General features: G+C 42.6%; 1 protein-coding gene across 4 annotated transcripts in view; it reads right to left on the bottom strand.

Annotated features, from left to right (window-relative positions):
• Positions 1–351: 351 nt before the first annotated feature.
• The window catches only part of CFAP57 (cilia and flagella associated protein 57), a 28,953-nt gene continuing 6,575 nt past the window's right edge, over positions 352–22,729 (bottom strand). For 2 of the 4 annotated variants that reach the window (XM_066624247.1, XM_066624243.1), the window contains 18 exons: positions 19,703–19,855; positions 18,885–19,024; positions 16,030–16,195; positions 15,629–15,742; positions 14,300–14,512; positions 13,843–14,016; positions 11,664–11,825; positions 9,801–9,956; positions 9,557–9,650; positions 8,123–8,313; positions 7,071–7,244; positions 5,913–6,071; positions 5,417–5,560; positions 5,187–5,303; positions 4,070–4,204; positions 3,850–3,993; positions 3,098–3,230; positions 352–2,135 (listed from right to left, as the gene is read on the bottom strand). In XM_066624247.1, the coding sequence (XP_066480344.1) occupies positions 1,927–2,135; positions 3,098–3,230; positions 3,850–3,993; positions 4,070–4,204; positions 5,187–5,303; positions 5,417–5,560; positions 5,913–6,071; positions 7,071–7,244; positions 8,123–8,313; positions 9,557–9,650; positions 9,801–9,956; positions 11,664–11,825; positions 13,843–14,016; positions 14,300–14,512; positions 15,629–15,742; positions 16,030–16,195; positions 18,885–19,024; positions 19,703–19,855 (2,778 nt within the window). In that variant the 3' untranslated portion in view covers positions 352–1,926. The remainder of the gene's footprint in view (positions 2,136–3,097; positions 3,231–3,849; positions 3,994–4,069; positions 4,205–5,186; positions 5,304–5,416; positions 5,561–5,912; positions 6,072–7,070; positions 7,245–8,122; positions 8,314–9,556; positions 9,651–9,800; positions 9,957–11,663; positions 11,826–13,842; positions 14,017–14,299; positions 14,513–15,628; positions 15,743–16,029; positions 16,196–18,884; positions 19,025–19,702; positions 19,856–22,729) is intronic. The other 2 variants (XM_066624248.1, XM_066624249.1) reach the window with 2 other exon arrangements.

The raw sequence follows: 22,729 nt of genomic DNA on the forward strand, positions 1-22,729 counted from the left end.
CGATTTAGGCAGCAATCCTTTATACGCTTACCTGAGTACTATTGAAATAAATGGGACTTACTTCTGAAGAGACATGCCTAGGACTGCAGTGTTAATCTTTGATTGGCTGTTATATAAACTCTCCCATTATTTTCTAGATACCTGGCTAATCTCTCCCTAAATTCTTAAAATGGTGTTGACCTTCCAGATCTTGTTCCCTGAAACTTATCACCTGTTCAGCAGAAGCCTGTTTTCTCTAACAGAGGTGGGGAAAAACAATCCTAACTTGTTTGTGTTCTGAAGAGGATGATGTACCACTACATTATATTATGAAGAAACACCATAAGCTTGTCAAGATTTTTATTGGAAAGGCAAAAGGTATTTCCCATTGTGCTCCAGATACTCAAAAAGAGCATCTTACTCCTTCGTTCTTTGATGGGGATAATGGATCCTTCAGTATTTCCTGCTTTCTCTGTTTTTTATAATTATCCTCTCAGTACCTTAACTGCTATCTTGTTCTTGGTTTGCAACATATTTTTAGATTCATAATGCTATTTCTCACTCTCAGTGGCGCTGCCAGGGGATGCAGGCCACACCAAGTGATGCGCACAGGGGGGTGACACCACTACTGGCCAAAAAATTTTAAATCTTGGTATTTTTTAATAATACCATCATGTTACATAATCAATGCGTAATTTCATGCAGAATGCTATGAAAACAAACCAAATTGAAATATCTCTATTCTAGCAAAAGTTATAGCCAAAAAACCAGTGGGGCAGAGCAATAGCGCATCATCACATCAACTGTGCGGGGCGCTGCCTGGCACACTGCCTGGGTGGAAGTCCATCATAGGGGTGATGCGCTGGCCTCCTGCACCAGATGATGCAAACCCTAGTGACTCCACTGCTTTTTCTTTCATCTATTTTTTTTGGTTTAGACCCCTCAGTGCTGATATGTCAATGTCCAAGCAATTAAGATTCAGATCTAGAAAATCAAAATCCACACTGCACGTGAGGTATGATCAACAAATAAGAACTAGGTGCATAGAGGGCAAGAAGGGTACACGACACTTTGCTTACTATGAAGGAAAGCTCCTCCAATTTATCGGTGTATCCCTCAGAAGCTGAGCATCAGGGAATAGATTTTGGGAAAGACAGGAGCATCAAGAGCGAGGCACCACAGCACTCGAAGTAGGGGTTGTGAGGCTGTATGAAGGAATAAGGAAAGGGGTGTATGAAGGGAGAATAAACTTAGACGGAATGGGTGGAGTATTGTCAAGGGTTTAGAGGTCAAAGGAGTGAAAGAAACAGTACAGGGTGGGAGCAAGTTCTTATCTGCAGTTACTCTCTGTATAATCTTAGGGTACTGCAAGTGGAGAGAAAAGCAGCTTGGCAGAAAATACAGATTAGGCCAAAAGATTCAACTGATAGGAACTCCGGAAGACCAACTAGCATTCTGTAGCCAATGGCTAAAGGCTGCATCCCATGCAGGAAACCTTCTGTCTTTCCCAGACCTGTTCAGGACTGACCAGAGAATGAGAATTTATAGGGGTTCAAACTTTCCTGGCTTGTCTGTTTGCGTCACAGTTGTTCTCAAATGAGTTCACTATATGTTCTGCCTCATACAGTTATGTTCATATGGTTATGCAATAGGGTAGAAACAGAGGTACACGTTGTGCTGGAGACATGACTAAGAGCACTCAGCTTTCTTCCTTAGAGCTTTGCATACATTTACTTCTCCTGCCTGAAGGCCTAGAGACTTGCATACATAGGCACAAAGCAGATAAACCCAGTCTGACATGTTTATTGTACCTCCTGCTTCTGTCCAGCAGCAGAGGTGCAAAAACCAGAAAACACTGGGTTGGGGCACGAGTGAGTTCTTGTTCCAATTAGAGTTGCAGAGCAAAAAGGGTAGCAGATCCATGGTGCAGGGCTCTCTCTGGATAGGTCAGTGCAACTGTGAGCCACTTTTTTGCATCTCCAACATAGGAAGTTTTGCACCTGACACAGGCCGGAGTGCAAGAGCTGTCTCCTGCCCTTGCATTTGCTCTCGAAGGTGCTTGAGTTCTATACGCTGTATTTCAATGATCCTTTCGGTTTCCTCCTCAGGATTCAGCCGCTGGATGCCTGGACTGGGCTGCCGATCAGCAGAAAGATCTGGAGGAAAGTGGAAAATCATACTAATTGAACATAAATGTGAAGAATAGCCCCAGGAGATTAGTCTAGATGAGGGATCACCAGGAAAGCAAGTAAAAAGACAAAAGAATGCATCATGCACTTGCAAACTTGGCAATGCGATTCAGAAACTTAGGGCCCAATCCCATACAATTTTCCAGTGCCAGGGGAGCCGTGCCAATGGGGCATGCACTGCATCTTGTGCTGGAGGGACAGTCACAGAGGCCTCTTCAACGTAAGGGAACATTTGTTCTCTTACCTTGGGGCTTCATTATGGCAGCACCGTTGCTGGAAAGTTGGATAGCATTAGGCCCTCAGGCTTTAGCATTCTTTGTAGCTTTGCACTAACAAGTGCTATCATGTCAATTACAGGGGAAACAAACTGAAATAAATAGGGATGTATCTTGTATTGGATAAACAACTTTGGTGCAGCAGGATGCAAACTTTCCAGTAACAAAAAATATAAAGGTGAATGAATACAATGAACGTACATGTGCCAGACCAGTTCTGATGTGATACAGTCTTTGCCAAAAGCAACTACAGGCAAAATGATTTATATCCAGTACTCTTATCAAGGCCTTATACAACAGACAAGTTAAGAATCATAATGGGATGGAACTGGCAACTGACAGTTCTTGCATTTTCATAAGCAAATACAATAGGCTTGTTAGCTAACGAAAACATGGCTGAAGTGCCTGTTAAAGAGGTTCCGTTACTGTTCCATTATCTTTTGAAAGATAACTGGTGCTTTAAAACTAGCTCAGTTTTCATTCTGTAACTCAATAGCTTGGACAGGCTCACATCAACACATGTTGATTCAATATAAGAGATCACCTATTTCATGTCTCAGAGCTTCTAGCAAAAAGGGGCTAGGGAAGAAGAGATGGAAAGATTTTCAGTGAAAGAGTGGAGGAAAGGGAAAGCTAAAGAATAACAGGAATCACCTGTGGACTGCCCGGGCTGCTTTTTGCGTTTCTGAAGGAGATTCAGAGCTGACTGGAGGTCATGGATTTGAGTGCGAGTAACCTTCAGTTCCCTCCGCAACTCATTGATTTCCTTGATGAGACTCACATTTTCCTGTAGCATCAAGATACAATGCCACCTAAACTGAGATAATTATTCTGCAACAACCCTATAAGGCCAGGGGTCTCAAAACATTTCAGTACGAGGGCCACATTGTATATTTTATACATTTTTGAAGATCCCAAAAAATCAGTTTGATAAATGAAAAGTTTAAATGAATGAATAAGTTTTATTTGGATCCTTTTTGTAATCAGCATGATATGATTCAGAACAAAAGAGAAATGTGACAATTGCAAAGAAATGATGTCATGCTTAAACTGATAAATTATACACATGAGTAAAAAGGTCACAAAATTAGCAATAAAAATATTTTAAGTTACTGCAGGCTAGATAAAATCTTGCAGGGGGGACAGTTGCGGCCCCTGGGCCATAGTCTGGAGACCCCTGCTATAGACCTATAAGGAGAAAGCTGGTATGATGGGCAAAAGTGTGGTGATAGGCAGGATATCAAGGGCAAAATGGAGGGGAGGAGATTGTTGACTCCCTTGATATTCAATACCATACCAGCCCTAACTACACTTTCTGTCTCTGGCTCTTCATTAGATTTAGCACTTGACTCAGGCCTGCCTTGACCACATCTACTCCCCCTAGTGACAGCTCAAGGCCTGAGTACCTGCATGATGCGCACATAGTCTCCACGATGGATCTCGCTTTCCTTTATCACCTTCTTCTTCAGCGTGGCCAGGTTGCGTTCAAGATGCTCTCGTTGTCGTGTATACTCCTCATGCAGGTCTGAGTTAACACCAACAATTTCAACCTGGAGAAACAAAGGAAGTGAGCTCAAATAAGGCAGAATGGAGACCTGCTGCTAAGAGGGGACAATTTTCCCTTACCATATCTGCTTTCTGTACATATTTCTCATAAATATCCCTGATGCTCTCCTTTAGTTTCTTGGGCTCCTGGATGAGGCCTACACAGTCGTGAAGGTCAGTTTTAAATCGCTTGATGAGTGCTTCCATGTCTCGCTCCTGCGGAGAAAAACGTTAAAGCTTGAATCAGCAGAATACCTTGCTTGTTGGCTGGCCTGCTTGTTCTGGCTTAAATGAAGTCTCACATATTGTGAGGGACACGTGCCAGCCAGAATGTCCCACAGGGAAAGGGGGGGGGGAGATTTGACCCTGTAAAATATTCTCAGCCTTGCCCTTAATGAACTAGCACCACAGGATGAATTTGCTTACACATGTTCATTATATCTCAGGATAATTTATCACTTCTTAACTTGGTGTGAATTGCCTTCAATGGAAAGCAGATCATTGCATTTGAGAGGATACAGAAATCTGTGGTGTTTGCAGCATGATAGCTGTTTCATACATGCAAGTTATCACTTGATATTGCAATCATCAAGTCATAGACAGGCACGTGTGAAGCCACCTATTAGGCTACTTACAGAAGAGCACCCTAAAATGCACTCCAAAATGTCATTACCCTCCTTTGCTGGAAAACACAAACACCAGACTCGGTGCAAGAAAAATTTACATCGTCTTAAAGACAGAAGGGCCTTCCATCAAGTCTATATGTGTGACTCAAAAGAAGGACCAATTATAGTTTCTCTATCTATGGTGATAATTGGCACATTCATTCCTGAACCTGAAAGCTACTTTGTGACTTGGCTACTAACAGTTCATTAGTATACAAGTATAGCATACATCAATTTAAACTTGCTGCTTTTATCAAGTACAACATACAAATGTCCAGCTCACTAGTAACTGCTCATCAGGGATATTGTAAATGTCAGTAGTGGACCTGATAACATTGGCCTCTAGATAGTGAATAAAGTATATGCAGAAGTATATGCAGATCTCTTTTTCAGAACACTCTCTCTTGGCAGAGAAAAGTGCAAAGATTTCACCTTACCCAGAACTCCTTCAGCAACTAACTCTGGCCCAATTTGTATTTCTCTTAGTGACATGACCACCACCTGACCACTCTTTTCACATCTTTTAGACGCACCTTCTGCATCTCTTTATGCATCTCACGGTCTGTGGCTCTCAGCTTTAGTCGCAGTTCCGCTATGTTCAGCTCTAACTGTGTATTCTGCTTGTGGAAACGTTCCAGTTCTCCCTCCATCTGCACAGATGCATGAGAAGAGATGAGATTGTGAAGGAAGCCTGTAACCTGATGTGGTCTTCAAGCAGATCAAGCCTCAGAGCAGGAAGTGATCTGTCTGGTCTGCTTCTCACCTCCTGGATCTGCTCCTTCATTGCTTTGATTTCATTCTCACGTGGCTCTATTTGCTTCTTCAACTCCTTTATTTTGTAATCTAATACAAATTTGAATTTCTCCAATTCCTGATTTTTCTTCTTTAGATCATAAATTCGCTTCTCCTAGGACAAACAAAACAGGTACATGGGTAAAGTGTATGCAAATAGATACAGGGACCTATCATACCTCCATCCTTAGACAATCAGACAAGTACAATGGAGTCGGAAAGAACTTATGTGAGACAATGGTAAATGGGGAAGCAGAGAAAGGTGGGTACAGAGAAGGAAGGACAGTCAATGGCCAAAGTACACCATACTCCAGCCCTCAGACTGGGAAGCACCCATATGGAGGCCTTATTTACAGATCTAGATCTTTTCTGCCAGTTAGAAATATGGGCATTGAAAGCCAGCTGGGGATGGTGAAATGTCACAAACAAGATGAAGGAACACATACCAAACCTTCTAGGTGTCTCACCTTGTCTTGAATTGTCTCATCTCTTTCTTGAATCTCTCTCTTCAGCCCCTGGATGTCCTTCTCCAAGGCCTTAATGATCCCTTGCAACTTTTGCTGTTCCAACTTCATTGCTTCAATGTCACTGCAGCGTTCTTCAATCTCTTTCTGGAGACTATTGAACTAGTGAGACAAGCATAGATTATCTGCTAGGGACAGATGGCTAGGGACTGTGAGCTGGTGTCTTATTCAGCAATAGCAAAATAAATTTTACTTTAAAAATGCAATCAAATCTTGAATAAGCTGGCTTGCCCCATATCCATTTATAGAGCAACCGTACTTACAGAAGACCATAAAACATGAGGAGATTCATTTTTTATATACCATGTCCATGCTTATTAAAGATATTTTATAAATATAAAAGTATTTTCATTCTTGGATTTTTTTTTTTTCAATATGATGTAATGTCATTTAACCAGAGAAGCTCTGATAAAATTTCTAAGGTTACTTTTAGTGGTCTCCTGGAGATTTGCTGATTCCTGAAGACACCAGGCTAATCCTGGAGGGCTGGCAACCTCATACTCAAGTGTGCTGGTGGAATTTATTTATTTTAATTTATGCCCCACCTCTCTTATGAGTATCTCAAATCAACTCACAACACAGAAATTAAATAACCAAACACATCATGATAAAACAACAGTACAGCAGCAAATACTTAGAAATCCCAGCAGGAAATACTGAGAAATCCTCCTGCCCAAATGCCAGCACAAACACACACTACAACATAGTAAAATCAATTTAATCTGAATGCCTGTTTAAAAAGCAACACCTTGGTCAGACACCTGAAGGTATATAATAAGAGTCCTATGTGGGCTTCCCTAGTGAGGGCATTTCACAAAGAAGACATCAAAAACTAAAACATTTTGCAGTAGCTGAGAGTGATGGGAACTGGTTTTTCATTTGGCATTATTGTGGCTGTGTTTCCAATATAATTAGTTGATAGCTAAATGTAAACTGTTCTTTTTTTGTAAATTGTAATTTTTTATAGAAATGCTTTCTGTTTATGGTTTTATTATTCATCTTGCTCATCACTTCAAGTGTCACTGTTTGAAGGGGATGGAACATAAATCTTAAACCAAAATACAAACCAGAAGTATGATAATCGGAGAAATTTGAGCATACTTTTTTCCTCATGATTCCTGTCTCCCCCTTTAGCTTCAGGTTGGATTCTCTTTCCTCACGAAGCCGCCTCTCATATTTAATTTTGATATCCTGAATTTCTCTATCTTCATCTTCTTCAATCTGTTTTTTGGTTTCCTCGAATTCTCGAAGCTGCTGTCTTGTCTCATCCTGAGCCTGAAAGACAGGAAGGGGAAACGTAAGAGGAAGGCTGAAAACATGACTGGGAATCAAGGTGAAGTACCAGGGATGGCCTAGGAGTTGGGGATGGGGGCCCAGGTTGGGCATGAGGCAAATTTGCACTGGGAAAACAAAGGCAGCAACATGGTGTCACTCTGCTGAATGTCTTGTTGAGAAGTGATACAGGGTCCACTTCAAATCAGACTGGATATATAGGGCCCAATCCTGTAGAATGCTCACTGACTCACCACTGGCATGCACTGACACAAACGTGCCATAAGGTATGCCTGTGACTGTTAGCGCTGGTCAGAGACTGGCGGACTACACCTAGTGTTCCATGAGAAGCGTCAGGCAGTGGAGAGGTTAGTGGAGGCCTAAGGGGAGGTGCTCTGGGGCAGGGAGAGGGCGGAGAGAAGGTGTGATGGGGAGAAAGCAGGGCAGAAGGCTCTACCGGATCCAGATCCCTGTGTTGGGCCTTAAGGCCCGACACAAGACGCCTTTACTCTGCACCAGCTAAATAGCCATCGCAGAGTCAAGTAGTCCCATTGCAGGGCTGCTTTCCTTAACCAGGGGAAGGGGACGACTGTCCCCTTCCTCAAAGGAGCCACTGGCAGCTGCCTGGCACACTCAGGATGCTGCAGCAGCCATTTTTGGTGCCTCTACAGCCTTTTGCACTGGGCAGCTCAGGATTGGATTGGATTCGTCTAGGATTGCCACATCTTGTTCATTACTCTTAAGGGAGATTCACATAACTGTCATCCATCCATTGTTCATCTACATTTTCCATGCTTAAATAATCGTTTATTAATGCAGAAAATCTGACTTTTTGCACATCTGGCCCTGATTTTAAAAACAAAAGTGTACATAGCTCATACCTCCTCCAGCAAAGTGGTTTTCTCAAGCAGCTTTGCCTCATAATATTCTGTCAGTTCCTCCAATGCCTGGTTTTTACTCTCTTCCAATTCATGCAGCTGCTTCTCATACTCCTCCTGCATGCGCTGCGACTTCATTTGCAGTTCCTGGTATTTCTCATATTCTAGCAACAGCTTCTGATTGTTGCCAGATTCTGACCAGAAAAAGGGTGGCACAGAAAATAAAACATTATCGAGTACCAAGTGTGTTTTGCCCTATCCAGGTTATTCTTGGTTTTCAACAAGGGAGCATACTTAGAATCCTAACTGTTAATGCCTGTCTTTGTGAACCCCACATTGCTCCATTCTTTCCAACACTACTCAATAACTACTAGCTTTGAGACTCCATTTGCTATATCTTTATGGATGAGTCCACACAAGGACTTCTTAAATATGTTTGTTTCTTCAGAGCTAAATCAGAAGTGTGCAAGGCCCCTCTCCCAAGAAATTAGAAATGATGTCATGCTGGGAAAAATCCTGTGCAGATGTTGATGTTGGAGAGCTGCCTGGTGAGAAAGGCTGAAGCAATGCAAAAAAATGGCTGCCGCGGCATCCTGAGCACACCAGGCAGACGCCGGCAGCTCCTCAGGAGAAGGGGAAATTTGTCCCCTACCTGACTATTCAGCTGGTGCAGGGTAAAGGTGCCTCGTGACAGGCCAGGAGCTCCGCCAATCCCACCCCCGCCCTCCTCCCTCCCCTCACGCCTTCTCCCTGCCTTTCTCCACTCACCTTTCTGCCACCCAGCGCTTCTCATGGAGTGCCGAGCGGCGGTCCATCAGCTTCTAACTGGCGCTGTCCCAGCAAAAGCTTGTGCTGGGCCAGCTCTGGTGCTGGGCCAGTGGTAATGGTTACAGACGTGTCTTCTGGCACATTTGCAACAGTGTGCACTGGCAGTGAACCGGCGCGCATTCCTCAGGATTGGGCTCTTAGCAAGGGTGTGAACTGCACCACTTGTGCTGACTGCCATCATTTTAAATAGCAGATAGGCAGGAAAGGAGTGCAGAGGAAAACCTGGTTCTAAGTGGCTTGCAGAACTCAAATGATTTGCAAAAGAATTCTGATTCCCTGACAATGCACCTGTATGAATTGTGGTCTATGTATCAGTTAGTTACCATTTGTGTTTTTCTTCATTAGAACTTCCATTTCCCCTGCCTTGTTTGGCAGGGAGATACATTCATCACAAAAAATTAATTAATTCCATTTACAAAAAAGCAAATTATTCCCAACATGGCTAAATAGACTCAGATCTCACAGTGACTCCTTTGCCATGACAGACAAAAGGGTTGGAACTGTGGATTTATATTTTTTAACAAAATGTTTCGCTCTCCATGTTTTGCCTAGAGAATGAAAGGCCTTTTTCATACTCTGCAGGCAAGTATTACTTAGGATCCTCCTCACCTAGGTCTTGCACTTCCCTTGACTGCTTCTCCACTAGTTCTGCAAGTTGATCCTGGTAATGAATTTCCTGTTTCTCTTTTTCTGTTTTTAAAACCTGAAAAAGAGATGAACATTGTATCCCTAAATAGCCATGCCAACAACTCAATTCCTCAAAAGGTTGTGTGATAGGAAAAAAGTAAGTTTATTAAAAGGTCCATGCAGTAATGCTATGTCCTTGCATTCGCCAATATGGTATGAACAGCACCTGGTTTTTGGTTTTCAACGATTCCATTTCCTGGATGAATTTCTCAGTTAATTCCTTAATCTTTTCATTATAATTCATGTCCTTGAGACGTAGCTGGTACTCATTTTCCATCTTCAGCTCCTCCACACGTGTTTTCAGCTCAAGCATAATCTGAGTCTGCAGGGCAAATCATTACCAGAGTGATAGCAAAATAAGTCAGTGAATAAATTATCATATGAAATGAAAAAGAAAACTCATGAACAGTAGGCTGCCAGAACTGTTGGTTAAGGCTACTTCACACATTAAATGCAGATAATACATTCTGCATATATTGCTAAAAATGCCCTTTGTGAAGGCAGCATATACTCTTAGTGCAGTGTTATTCAAACTGTGAGGCACAGCTCTTTAGGGCGGTGCCAGGAACTCAAAGGGGAGGTGCGGGGTGTCCTCTCCCAGCGATACAGTCACACCCCTGGCCAGAATACCCCTGAGCCCGTCTTCTGCCCGTTTGCGCTTTTTTTAAAGCAGAAGAAATGGGAGTTGCTCAGCTTCAAGAGTGGCTGCTGCCACCCCGCCCTCTTCCGAGCATCGGCTTGCAGTCCTTACCCTTGCTGATCCTTGTCTGGTTGGTTCCTAGTTCCCAGCCTGGGATTGCTTCTCATTAAAGTGAAATCTCTCTTTTCAACCCCCTCCCTCTTCCACTCCCCCCTTTCGATCTCCAAACCTTCCCACTTTCCTCCTCCTCCCCAAATAAAACGCTTCCTATTTTACCAGTCATCAGGACTCTTAAAGTTGCTTCCATGCAGTTGGCAAAGGGGGGGGGGGGGAGAGAGAAGCACACACCTCACTTGGCCAGGAGCAGAAAAAGGGTACTGTTTTTAAAGTGATTTATTAATGTTGTTGTTTGACTGAAGAGGAAAGGCTGTATTCTTAAAGTGATGAACCTTGCTATTTGAAGGGAATACTTATCAGCCATTGATGAAGTGATTGCCAGCCCAATCCTATCCACACTTTCCTGGGAGTAAGCCCCATTGACTCTAATGGGACTTACTTCTGAGTAGACATGCATAAGCTTGAGCTGTGCGTCTCCTAGTATAGGAGACAAATCAGCTTCCTAACCAAACCCTCATCAGCTCTGATATAATTTCATGGTCTATTTTTGTTTTCCCCACCAGCTGCTAGAAAAATTTAATTTCATGAAATTAATAAAGGGTTCAATCCTATCCAAGGAGAATGGGAGAAATGACTAGTTGGATTGGGGTCCACAGGCATGTGTGTGTAATGTTGGTCAGACTGGTTGTTCACAAAGTTCATTTGATAAAACAATTCTATTGGTATGCTTACAAAGTTTAAAAAAATGAGTCATCCTGGACCAGACAAAATCTACCTACTCCAGCATCCTGTCTCCAACAGTGATCAGCAGCTGATATATTTAATATAGTTCATATTTCTGGCCACTTCCTGTTTAATGATGTCACTTCCAGGCCTCAGGAACATGATGGGGAGTCATGGCCAACAGCCATGGGGTTCAAGGGATCCACTGGCCGGAAAAGTTTGAGTACCACTGTCCTAGTGGCTACATATATGAAACAGTACAGAAACAAGCCTGCATTTGCTGCTGTGTTGCATATGAAGCAGTTCTCAGGGACGTGGTGCATTGTGACTTAAAAAGTTAGCATTAGGTGTATCATGCTTGAATCCTGCATGAAAACCTTTATTCTAATAACTTTGCTACAATCATAGATCTTGTTGGATATATGCTGTCCACATGAGGATCTAAAGCACACTGATATTCAAATTTCCACTTTCCTATTTGAAGGATACTGTGTAGCTGCAAACTCTTATGAGAATATGGGAACTATACTGTGCTGTACTGTAACTGACCTTCTCTTCCATGTCTGTTCTAGTGATCAACACTTCATCAGAGTATGGTACATCTCTCTCCCTTTTCAGCCCACGTCCCTCTTTGTCATATACTTTCCAAATAATAATACAACCATCCTCTGCAGAGGTTAGCAAAAACTGGTCATCAGACGTTATGGACATCTGGGAAGAAACAAAAATTACAAAAGGCATACAGGTGGGATCTCGGTATCCACTGATTTGACTCACCACTGATACTGAGGTCCACCTTTAAATGCTTTGTAACAAGGGGGAAAAAAGCACCAAAATCCAATTTTCCTACCTTCACATTGTTAAAAAATTATAATTTCATTCAACTAGATTCCATTATTCACCCCATCTAGTGACCGAATGTGGTACAGTGTCTATACCAATGCATTCTGGGGCAATAATAGAGGAGCAAGAAACCTGGAAGTGGGTCTTTAAAGCTATTTTTCCACTGATTTGGTATCCACTGATATTTTTGATTTGTTGGGGGTTCTGGGATGGAACCCCAGAGGATAACGAGGTATCACCTTTACTGAACTCTGAGAAAGGACAACTGGAGAGTTGGACAAAAGAAAGGTCACTGTGTACTGGTGTTCTGAATTTTATTGGTTAATTAGTTGCATTTTATTCTTATGTATTTTATGTTGTCTATTTACTGGTTCATACCATTATGAATTGTTGTTAGCTTCCTTGAGCTTTTGGAAAAGTCAAATATAAATATTTAAATACATAAAATAAAGGGCAGTGGACAGGCTAAATCAACCAGTTAAATCACACTAAACTTTTCTCACTAGGCCCAATGCAGTCCTGTATTTATCGCCTTGTATTCTCTTGTCCTGCTGTCTATGCGGAAGAAATTTTCCCTTCTCTATGTATCAATTTGTCTTCCACTCTAAAGATACATTTCATTCTCAAAATGTTTCCCCACCTTCATTAGCTTCACCTTACCTGATCCTTCATGGACATTTGACATTCTATTCTTGATCCCTTATCTCAGGGATGGGCAAACCCCGGCCCAGGGGCCATTTGCAGCCCTTGGGGCCTGTCAGTCCAGCCCGCAGGGAGCCTCCAGTCTCCAATGAGCCTCTAGCTTGTCAGAGACTGTTGGGGCCCATGCTGGTCCATGACTTTATCACGATCGCCAGACACAAGCTGTGGGCTGAGTTAGAGCAGGGCCTTTTATAGTCTCCATGTGTTTTCTGTTTTTCCCTTGGCATTTTTTAACACCCCCCCAACTGCCTCTGAACAGCTTATGTCTCTATGTGTGACATGTATGGTCTTGGCTTGGTCTGTATGCTTTCACTGTGGCAAACAGTTCATAGTTCTCATGTGGTCCTACATGCCTGCATTATAGTTCTCATGTGTATTATAAATAAGTTCAGTAAAATTCATTCATTCACGTAAGTTCTGCCTCTAATGTATTCATTTATGTAAATTTATTCAAATATGAAATGTAAATTAATTTTTTCCCAGCCCCCGATACAGTGTCAAAGAGATTATGTGGCCCTCCTGTCAAAATGTTTGCCCATCCCTGCCCTATCTAAAATCAAAATCTGACCTCTAGTAGGCAGATTTCACAGGACTCTTAAAATGCACACTCACTCTTACCTCTTTTCTCTGATCATTTCTCAAACCTATAAGGGAGAGGCTCACAGCAAAGTTGAAAAAGAAATCACTAGAAATCCCTTGCACACAGTGTCCTACCTGTTGCTTTCCAGTCTCTAAGCAAATTTGATATTTGCAGAAAGATATTTCCTGCACTCAAATATACACTCCTGTATATTTCCTGAGTTAGGTGAACTCCATTTGAATGGCAGTGGCGGTGTGTGTGTGTGTGGGAAGAATGTACACATAACTCATTCTCACAGCCTTCCTATCCAGGCCTGGCTCAAGCACCAACAGCTTCTGAAGCCATGCCGTGACAGGCCAGTTCTGTTTCTTACACTACAATTGGACTCTTCACTGTCTGATGCCTAGCAATTCCCAGTGTTACTTTGATGCATGATAAATATATCCTATTTAGATAAACTAAACACCTCTGTGTGGCTCATTTAGCAAAGTATTGCACATTCGTGCATCAGTAGATGTTGCAGCCTGAGGAAAAGAAAAGATACACAAAGGTAAGGGCAATCAAAGTGACTCAAAGATGAATGGAAATACTCTTGGCCTGTACCTTTGTGACTGGACCTGCATGAGCTTGATACTCATTGAATTCCTTGTGCACAGGTAGTGGATATTTCATAGACCGGATGGTCCCTGTGGAGGTTCCAGTGAACACCATGCGCCCAGAATGCGAAACTACTATGCAGGTGTAAGTAACATCAAATGTGGGTACTTCCCGAAGAATCTGAAAAAAGGAGATCCATTAAGCTCTACCACATTATGTTTATCATATGCAGCAAGTTACAGAGCAAGTGTGCATTTTTGACCAGATAATGGTTGCACTGTAACTAAGAAGGTAAGGAGAAGTAAAAACACAACTGGTACAGAACAGACTGGCAACCTCAGGTGTTGCAAGTCAAAAGATGAGTGCTGTATGCCTCAGTACTAGGTTCATTTGAGATATAGCACTATTCTCTTGTGTATTGTTACCCTCTGATCAGTAACATAAGAACATGACACAAGCTCACCGAGGAATCAGAAATCTCCTTGATGGTTTGATCAGAGCCAACAGCGAAGATGACTTTTGTATCTGGGGATATTGCCACTCCACTGTAGCTGCAGGACTTGAGTACACATTCAGATTCCCTCTTGCCATTCTGGAGATTCCATTCATACACTGCCCCATCTGAGCCACAGCTGACCAGTTTATAATCATTTATGCTCCAGACAACAGAGCGCACCTAGGGGGAAAAATGACACTATGCAGTGGTTTATTAGTCAGAGGAGGCATTTTTTCTGTGAAATTATGCCCACTCGCTTATTACCATTGTACCATGTCATTTTATTTCTTCACAGCCTAATCCTATCTATTCCCCCGCTGATACAGAAGCGCCAAAATGGTGACTGCTGCATCCTGTGGGGGGACAGGGGACAATCCAGGAGATCTGGGTAAAGTAACATTTGTTTCCTTACCTGGGGGTAAGCCTCCATGGTGCAGGAGGGTCTACTTAAACCTTCGCCAGCTAAATAGTTGGATCCATGTGGACCCATGCTGCGGGATTGGGTCTGGGATGGGGGACATGATATTGGCCAGGGCCGCCTATCCTGCCACCTTCCAGGACCCAATCTGCCCACCCCATTTCGCCCCCCCTGTCCCTGTTCTGCCCTCCTGCTGCCCTTCCCACCTCTCCCACTGACTTACCATAATCAGCGAGCAGTGTGAGAACCCTTCTCACCAACTCTGCTGGGGCGCACTGTCAGTGCCTTTTGCGACTGACATTGACTGTATGACAGTCAGCACCACCACAAGTGTTGCCATTGGGCAGCATGCATAGGATTGAGCTGTTCAAAAGTTTTGCAACTTCTCCTCCAAAGAGGTGTCCAAAGCAGCAAACACACACACATGCCATAATAAAATAATGTACTAAAACTCCAAAGCAGCAACCAATATCCAACACCTGAAGAAAAAAAAATACCCCAGCAAGTGAACAAACCATCATAATCCTAGAAATAAGGCTTGTTGAATTTTGTTAAAAATGTTTTTGACAGATGGTGGAATATCAAGAGGGACCAAATAGAATCTCCTGTAGCTGAAACTTTCACAGGGTAGGTGGGAAAGGCATCATGCCAGGGTAGGAGGGGCTGTTCTCTCATGAATCACCACTTGGCCAAGATCCAGAAGCTTTTTTTTTTTTGCTGCAAGGACCACAGGCCTTGAATTATTCTAATTTCCACTTGGTTTCTAGTAAAGAAAAGAATTTCGCCCTAGCCTGAATTTCAGGGTCAGCTGCCTCCTATTCTGTTCGTTTGAAATTTCAGATACACTTTTACCTGTATTGTGGATGTCATTCACTGACCTTCCCATTATGTCCTTTCAGGTTAATGATATTGTCAAAACTTATGAAGGAGTAAACGTGAATCACATTTCCATTTACTGCTGCAAACAGGTGGCCCCCTGTACTGAAGGCACACTGTAGAGAGAAGGAGATAGCATCAGGCAAGGAGAATTCATAAAGACAACCTCTTTTTGAAGATACCAGTTATCTGGAATTTGGAGGTCACATGCAGAAAGCAGCCTCCAACCATGCATGAGGTTACAACTAGAGGCAACCTCCTAATCAAAAAACGTTCCTTCCTATCCCATTTAATCCCACTCATGGCATCTTCCAATATACTTCCAATGCTTTACTCCACCTTCCTTCCTCCTGGTGTTCTCCAGCTAAGCTCTTCTGTCAGGTTTCTTTCCTGCGCTCCTCACCTCTCTGCATCCTCGAACAGTGAAGTCTTTGAAAGTCTGAATGTCATCAATTAGCAGATTCATAAGTCGGAGTTTGTCAGCAAAACCAACCAAAACATACAGGCCACTGGGGTGAAAGGCAAGGGCATATGCTTCTTCTTGGTACTCCTTGTACAGGTCCAGCATGCTGCAGTGAAATTAACCGTGGCAATTAATGCACACCCCAGTCTTTTCCCCAACAGAGCTGTAGTTTGTGCCATTCTTTGCCACACTCTGTCTTCTTGAAGAAGGTTCAATGCTTGGAAACAGACCACAAAGGGGAACAAGGAAAACTTGACAGGCGTGAAGATTGACTTTTAAAGTCCTAAATGGCTTAAGACTAGGGAGCTAAAGGATGCCCCCCCCCCCGTATGAAACAAGCTGATCCTTCAGGTCTTCTGGAGGGGTCCTCCTTTGCATTCTGCCACCACCAAAAGTTCAGCTAGCAATGATATGGGAGAGGGCCTTCTTTGTGGTGCTGCCTCAAGTGTGGAACTCCCTACCAGTAGAAATTAGGATAGCTCTTCTCTCCTATTATTATGATAGCAGCTGAAAACACAACTTTTCAGGGTGACATTTGGAGCTTGGTTTTTTGTTTTAAAGTATGTATTTATCTTTATATATTTACTCTGCAACCATTATTATTTGTTTAAAACTGGGAGATCTTGATTTTATGACCTTGTTTGATGTTTTAGACACCTTCTGTTATTTACATTGACGGAAGCTGCCTTGGGTACCTCCTTATTTAAGAAGAAAGGTAGGACAAAAATATTTTAAATGAATGAATTCAACACACACAAACAAGGCAGCAAAAATCATCAGGTAATGCGTCACATGAAAGGAGTATATGATGTGAATGAGGACTTCATGCTATCAGACAATCAAATTAATTCAGATATATTGTCGGTTTGATGTTTCCTATCCCCTGTTCCATTCATTTTTAGGTACCCATAGAAAAGTACTTCCTCTCCAACCTGATCAGAAAAGAATTCATCACTTTTTTTTGCATTTACACTTAGAGCTCAGTCCTTAGAACTCAATCCTCCTCCACGTGCTGGTGCAGCTGCTCCAAAAACGAGAGTGCTGCATCCAGTGGGGGGCGGGCAGGTGTGTGATTGGGAGGCTTCAGAGGTAAAGGGGATTTAAATCCCCTTACACCTCTGTAAGCCTCCTGCTTCACAATGGGTCTCCTTGGACCTGCACAAGTGATTTTGCTAGCGCAAGTCCAAGGACAGAAAGAGCATAGGGAGGTTGCAGGAAAGGAGATAGCTTTCATGGTTGCAGGAAAGGAGATAGACATCATGGCTGCCAGATCCACCCCCTTCTGCAGACTCCCCACCACCTGATATGCCACCCCACCCCCATTCCATCCTCTCCCCTCTTTTGCTGATTGCTTGCTCTGGCAGGCAGTGAGAGAACCAGTGATGCGCATGGGAAGCCTCCGATTTTCCAGCCAGCATCCCAGCAGTGCACAACTTAGCATGCAGACAGAAAGCACTTAACAATGCTTTTCAGCAGTTAGCGCTGGTGGGAGACTTATTTTGCCAGTTCTGAAGTGACCTAGCTAGCTCATTGGAAGTGTTCATTTGGAACAGTTTTTAATATTGAGCGCTGCCTTGAATATATGTTTTTTGTAGGAAGATGTTAAATATATTTTATATTAAATAAAAAAGGATGTACGTTTTATAACAGTCTGTGGAGATAAGAATTTATTGATTCTCATTTGGTAAATAAGCAAGCTACAAACTCCTATTTCTACACCTTATAAAAAAATTAGCTCCTGCTAATTTTCATGGTAATATTTTAGGTTGTAAGTCAAATTAAGGTTCATTATTACAAGACCATCTGACTAGCATGGATAGGGGATGCCTCTCCATTAGAATGTTTACGCAGTACCATAGCTGTTGCCGTTTTTAGTGGGTATTAAGACAGATTCCAACTGCCTTGGTTATCTCAAAGGTACATCCACTGACAAGAGTTACATGTGACACATGAAAGGAGTAAAGGATGTGGTCTTTTGACTATATAGTTATCTTCCCAGGTCTTCTTGGATATTTCTACATACGCCTTATCCACCATTGCTAATGTCTATGTATGTTGCCTATAGCACATAAGAGATCAAAATGGAAATGTGGCTATTCCACCCCAATTTCCCCAAATATTCAAAATGGTAGTTTTCCTCCTCTCATCAATGAAAAGATTGAGCTGATCTGACACTTGAATTGAAAACTCACAAGGATATTGTCAACTGCCTACCTAAATCTTTGTTCACACAACAAATTATATGAGATGAGGATCCCATAATGGGTATTGTTTTCCATGGATTTTTAAAAAAAAGCCTTTTCCTTGAAGATGATACAAAAAAGCCAAAAAAAGGTTGGGTTTTCTAAAGCTGATAACTATACTGTATAATTTATCTGGATTTAGAACTAATGCTTCTGTTCATGCCATGAACACAGTAGTTCTATGACCACATAGAACCCCCTGTCTCTTCTTTGAAGCTTGCCCATTGCTACTGCAACTTAAGGTGCAATCCTAACTATCACTCTAGCACCAAGATAAGGGCAATGCAGTTCTGAGGTAAGGGAACAAACATTCCCTTACCATGAGGAGGCCTCTGTGACTGTCACCCAACTGTAGGATGCAGCATATGCCCCACTGGCACAGCTATGTCAGTGCAGGAAAGTTGGTTAAGATTTGGGCCTTAATAGTATTCAGTCAGAATAGGGCTGGCACTTGCCCCACGCACACTGACTTTTCAGGAAACTGGCACTGTTTGGGTAATGAGTACACAACAACAAAATCAAAAAAAAGTGCAGCAAAACATAGATCCTTACTTGGTTTCATAGTTCCAGATGCGGACAGATTTGTCCAGTGAACAGGTTGCAACGAGGGGCTTGCGGATACAGGTGTCCAAGCCAGTTATGGAAGAAGAATGTACTGGGTAAGCCAGATATTCAAAGCGAGCCATCTCCCCCTAGTGACATATCATAAAAGTGTTAGCTAGAAATGCCCATGTGACTAAAGTCTGCTATGAAAACCGCTAACACAAGACAACACTGAACATCTCTTTATATATCAAAAGGAAATACCTAATGTTCACTACATCAAAGCACTGAAATGGCTCAGTGCCATAATAGTTTTATTAATATTGCTGAATATTTTTAAATTACCATTGAAAAGGAAAAATTGAGCGTAATTGCAGAGTAACTTTGCACGCCATATAAAAAGGTACCCTATAAAGAGTCCTATACAGAAATCACGAGAATGTTTGTATGTACATCCTTCTAGGTCTTGGGAAATTATTCTGAAATACATATTTAAGATAGCTAGATGTGTTTGTGCTCCTATGAAGTGAGACATGAAATATTGAATAGTATTTGAAAAGGACTGCCACCACACCTCCTTTTTTGAAAACAGAAAAAGAGACAGTGTAAGGAAAAAGCATAATTATGGCCCAATCCTAGAGAGCCCTGCTGCTGCCACAAAAGTGACATAATGATTGGTGAGAGAATTGTTGAACCGTCTGATGCTGATTAGCTTTCAGTCATCTTAGCAGGCTGATAGGTGTTTGCATCAACAGTATCTACAGTTCTGTTGAATTCCACTGCATATCCTGTCATTGTTCAGAACACAGTGGTCAGAATGAACTCACCTTGACCAACTCAGCCGATGACATGGAGAGTAAATAGAGCTGATTCTTATTTGTGCTGATGAGGAGTGTTTCCTCTGCAGGGCTGAAGGCAATACACGCAATCTCCTGTTTGTCTGATTGATTTGGATCAATGCTGTACTGATCCTGTGGAATCTACAGAAAGAAATCAGCCCAGTTAAACTCCTGCATACATACTTTTTTCAATCCAGTTCTGCGCAAAAACTATAAATAACGTTCCATGACGCAAGATTGCTTTAATGAAGATCTTCACTTCTAAAGCAGCTGCTTCATTTTGCTCTTGTTTTTAAAATGATAGTTTTAAAAAAAGGGTTATAATTCAGGTCACTTGAAAGGTCTCTGCTTCAGTCATTTTTCATTTTAAATGCATTTAATTCTATTATCTGCAACTACTGGATGTAAAAGGATAGAAAGGCTGCCTTAAGCGTTCTTTTTCATAAAGAAGGAGTATGGTGTAACTTGTTCAGTTTACAATTTCTGCCAACTTAACCAGATAGACTGCATCTGGTCACAGGACCCTGGACAATCCCAATCCCAACTGTCCAACTGCTTGTATGTGTGTGGGCTGAATCTGAAGAAAGTTAATTATGAACTAAGCACTACTGATATCAATGAGACACGTAAATCATATTCATTTATTTCAACAAGATTTAGGAATCCTGATCATGTTAAGAAACAATTGTATGTATTTTCTTTATGAATCTGAGGGCACAATCCTAACCAGGTTTACTCAGAAGTAAGTCCTATTTTGTTCAATGGGGCTTACTCTCAGGAAAGTGTGGTTAGGATTGCAGCCAAAGTCTGTTATACAGTAGCAGACATCTTGGGAGCTTACTTATGAGAAGACATATAGGAATGCCTTGTAAAGGAGTGTCTGACATACTAGCTAGCAATGCTCTGGAGTGTGTGAAAAGATCTTAATGACCAGTACCTTGAGATGCTTAAATAATTTAACCTTTTAAAAGTTAATCTCTAACTGGCTGACACAAACCTGGCCTATGAAACAGACAGGAATTGCTCCAAGCCCCAAAAGGCAGGAGTCTGTCTCTTCTTCCTGTCTCCATTAAGAGCAGAGCAGAGAAATTAAAAGGAACTTCTTTGCCTACAGGGAATCCAAACTGCTGTTTGTTCTGTAATTTACAGAATATATTTGTAAAAACCCCATGGTGGCTTAGACTAGCATCTGGTCATGATAACTGCCTTGAATCTGTCTAAACAACAGAGAAAGGTGGTGTATAAATAATGAAATACTAAAATAAAATAAATAAAAAATAAGCATGAATAGCTTCCTGCTTCTCTGTTGTGAGAACATGCACTTGATTCCATCTTTGAGAATAATATAACAAAATGTCTTGCAACACAGTTTTGAGTGACTCTATTTGGAAAGAACAAAGAGCAGCCCAATCCTAACCTGCCCTGCATGCAAGGCAGGGTTGGGGCCAAAGTGTCTCCGCTTGGGGTAAGGGGAACTGCTTCCCCTTACTCTGGGTAAAGCTGCAGCAGCCTCAATGGGGCTACTCGAATCTGCACCACCTAAAGAGGTGATGCAGATCCAAGCAGCCCAGAGTTGCCCCAGGTTGCCCAGGAACAGGGATAGGCTCTGGTATAAGTGCCGGATCTTGGTCCCGCCCCCACTTCCCTGCCGTCTGCCCAAGAGACCACATGCCACCCGCTCTCCGCTGCCCCAAAATGCCTCCCTCCTTCCCTCACTCTCCACGCCCCCCAGACCCTTGCGCCAGCCTGGAAAGATTGGTGTGAACTTACTGGGCCCAGGGCCTGCTCTGGTGCAGGGAGGCCAGTGCGTGTCTTCATGTCAGTCTCCCCAACTCACAAGTCAGCATAAAAGTGCTTTATGGCAGTTTTGCAACAGTACTGGGCTGGTGCATTGGCCCAAGACTTGCATTGGCCCAAGGGGTGCTCAGGATTGTGCCCCTAGTTAGCTAATGAATTAAAATGCTAAGGAGATATTGTACTTTTCTACATTTTTATGCCAATTTAAGAAAATTGTTTGCTTTTAAAAACAAAAAAATGTCAAGTATAAATAAATTAAATTTACTTGCTAATTATTGAACTATAAACTATAACACATGAGTGTGGCTTGCTCCTGCCTTCATTCCTCAAATAGCAATCATCTATGCCCCTGAATGCAATACTGATTTTATCTTCATCCCTCCCCACTTGCTTCAGGCAAGGTGCATTCCCTCTAAAATTTTCTCAAGCACTGCTTGCAAATTTATATGATTAAATGCTCATTTGATGGCTTAAAAAAACCTCAAGGTTTAAATAAATTTAAAATACTTCAGGGGGAAGTGGTTACATGCAGCGCAATCCAAAGTACAAGTTAGGCTGGCGCAAGTCCCTTGAGCCAGCCTAGGAGGGTCGCAAACATGCTGAAGTATGTTTGTGCCTCCTTTAGAGCAAGCCATGCCAACACACAAAGGTGCACTGGCACACAGAGGTTGCATCTAGCCTCTGTGGCGGCTTGTGGGGCGAACCTTGCATCGGCCGAGCTCAGCCAACACAAGGCTCTGGAGTGGGCGGAGAGGAGGTGGGAAGGATGCGTTCCAGGGTGGGGGGAGAACGGTCCAGGGGGCAGGCGGGTGGGGAACAGGAGGCGGGGCTGGGATCCGGCTGTTATGCCAGATCCCAACCCCTGTTCCCAAGCTGCTCCATCTCCTTGGACTTGTGCCCTGAGGTCACTTGAGCCACTGTGGAGCCCTATCTCATGCTGGATACAGTGCAAGCCTCCTGACTTGCCTGTCCCAGAGCAAGATAGGATTGCGCCCTTAGTATAATAAGGGCTAGCTAATAACTATTATGCACAGCTGATTTATGCCAGAAGCAAAGAAAACCGGTTTCTCCTGAGCTAAATCTTGCAGGAAACAAGGTATGCATGACCAAAATTAGGTGAGTGTGGTTCCTCAGCAACTTGAACAATCAAATTTCAGGTGTTTGTATGTATCCTCCAAATGGTTGACATGGCAACAAACTTTTCAGTCTCAGCCTCTC

This window comes from Tiliqua scincoides, chromosome 4 (assembly GCF_035046505.1).
Source record: "Tiliqua scincoides isolate rTilSci1 chromosome 4, rTilSci1.hap2, whole genome shotgun sequence".
NCBI classification, from domain to species: Eukaryota; Metazoa; Chordata; class Lepidosauria; order Squamata; family Scincidae; genus Tiliqua; species Tiliqua scincoides.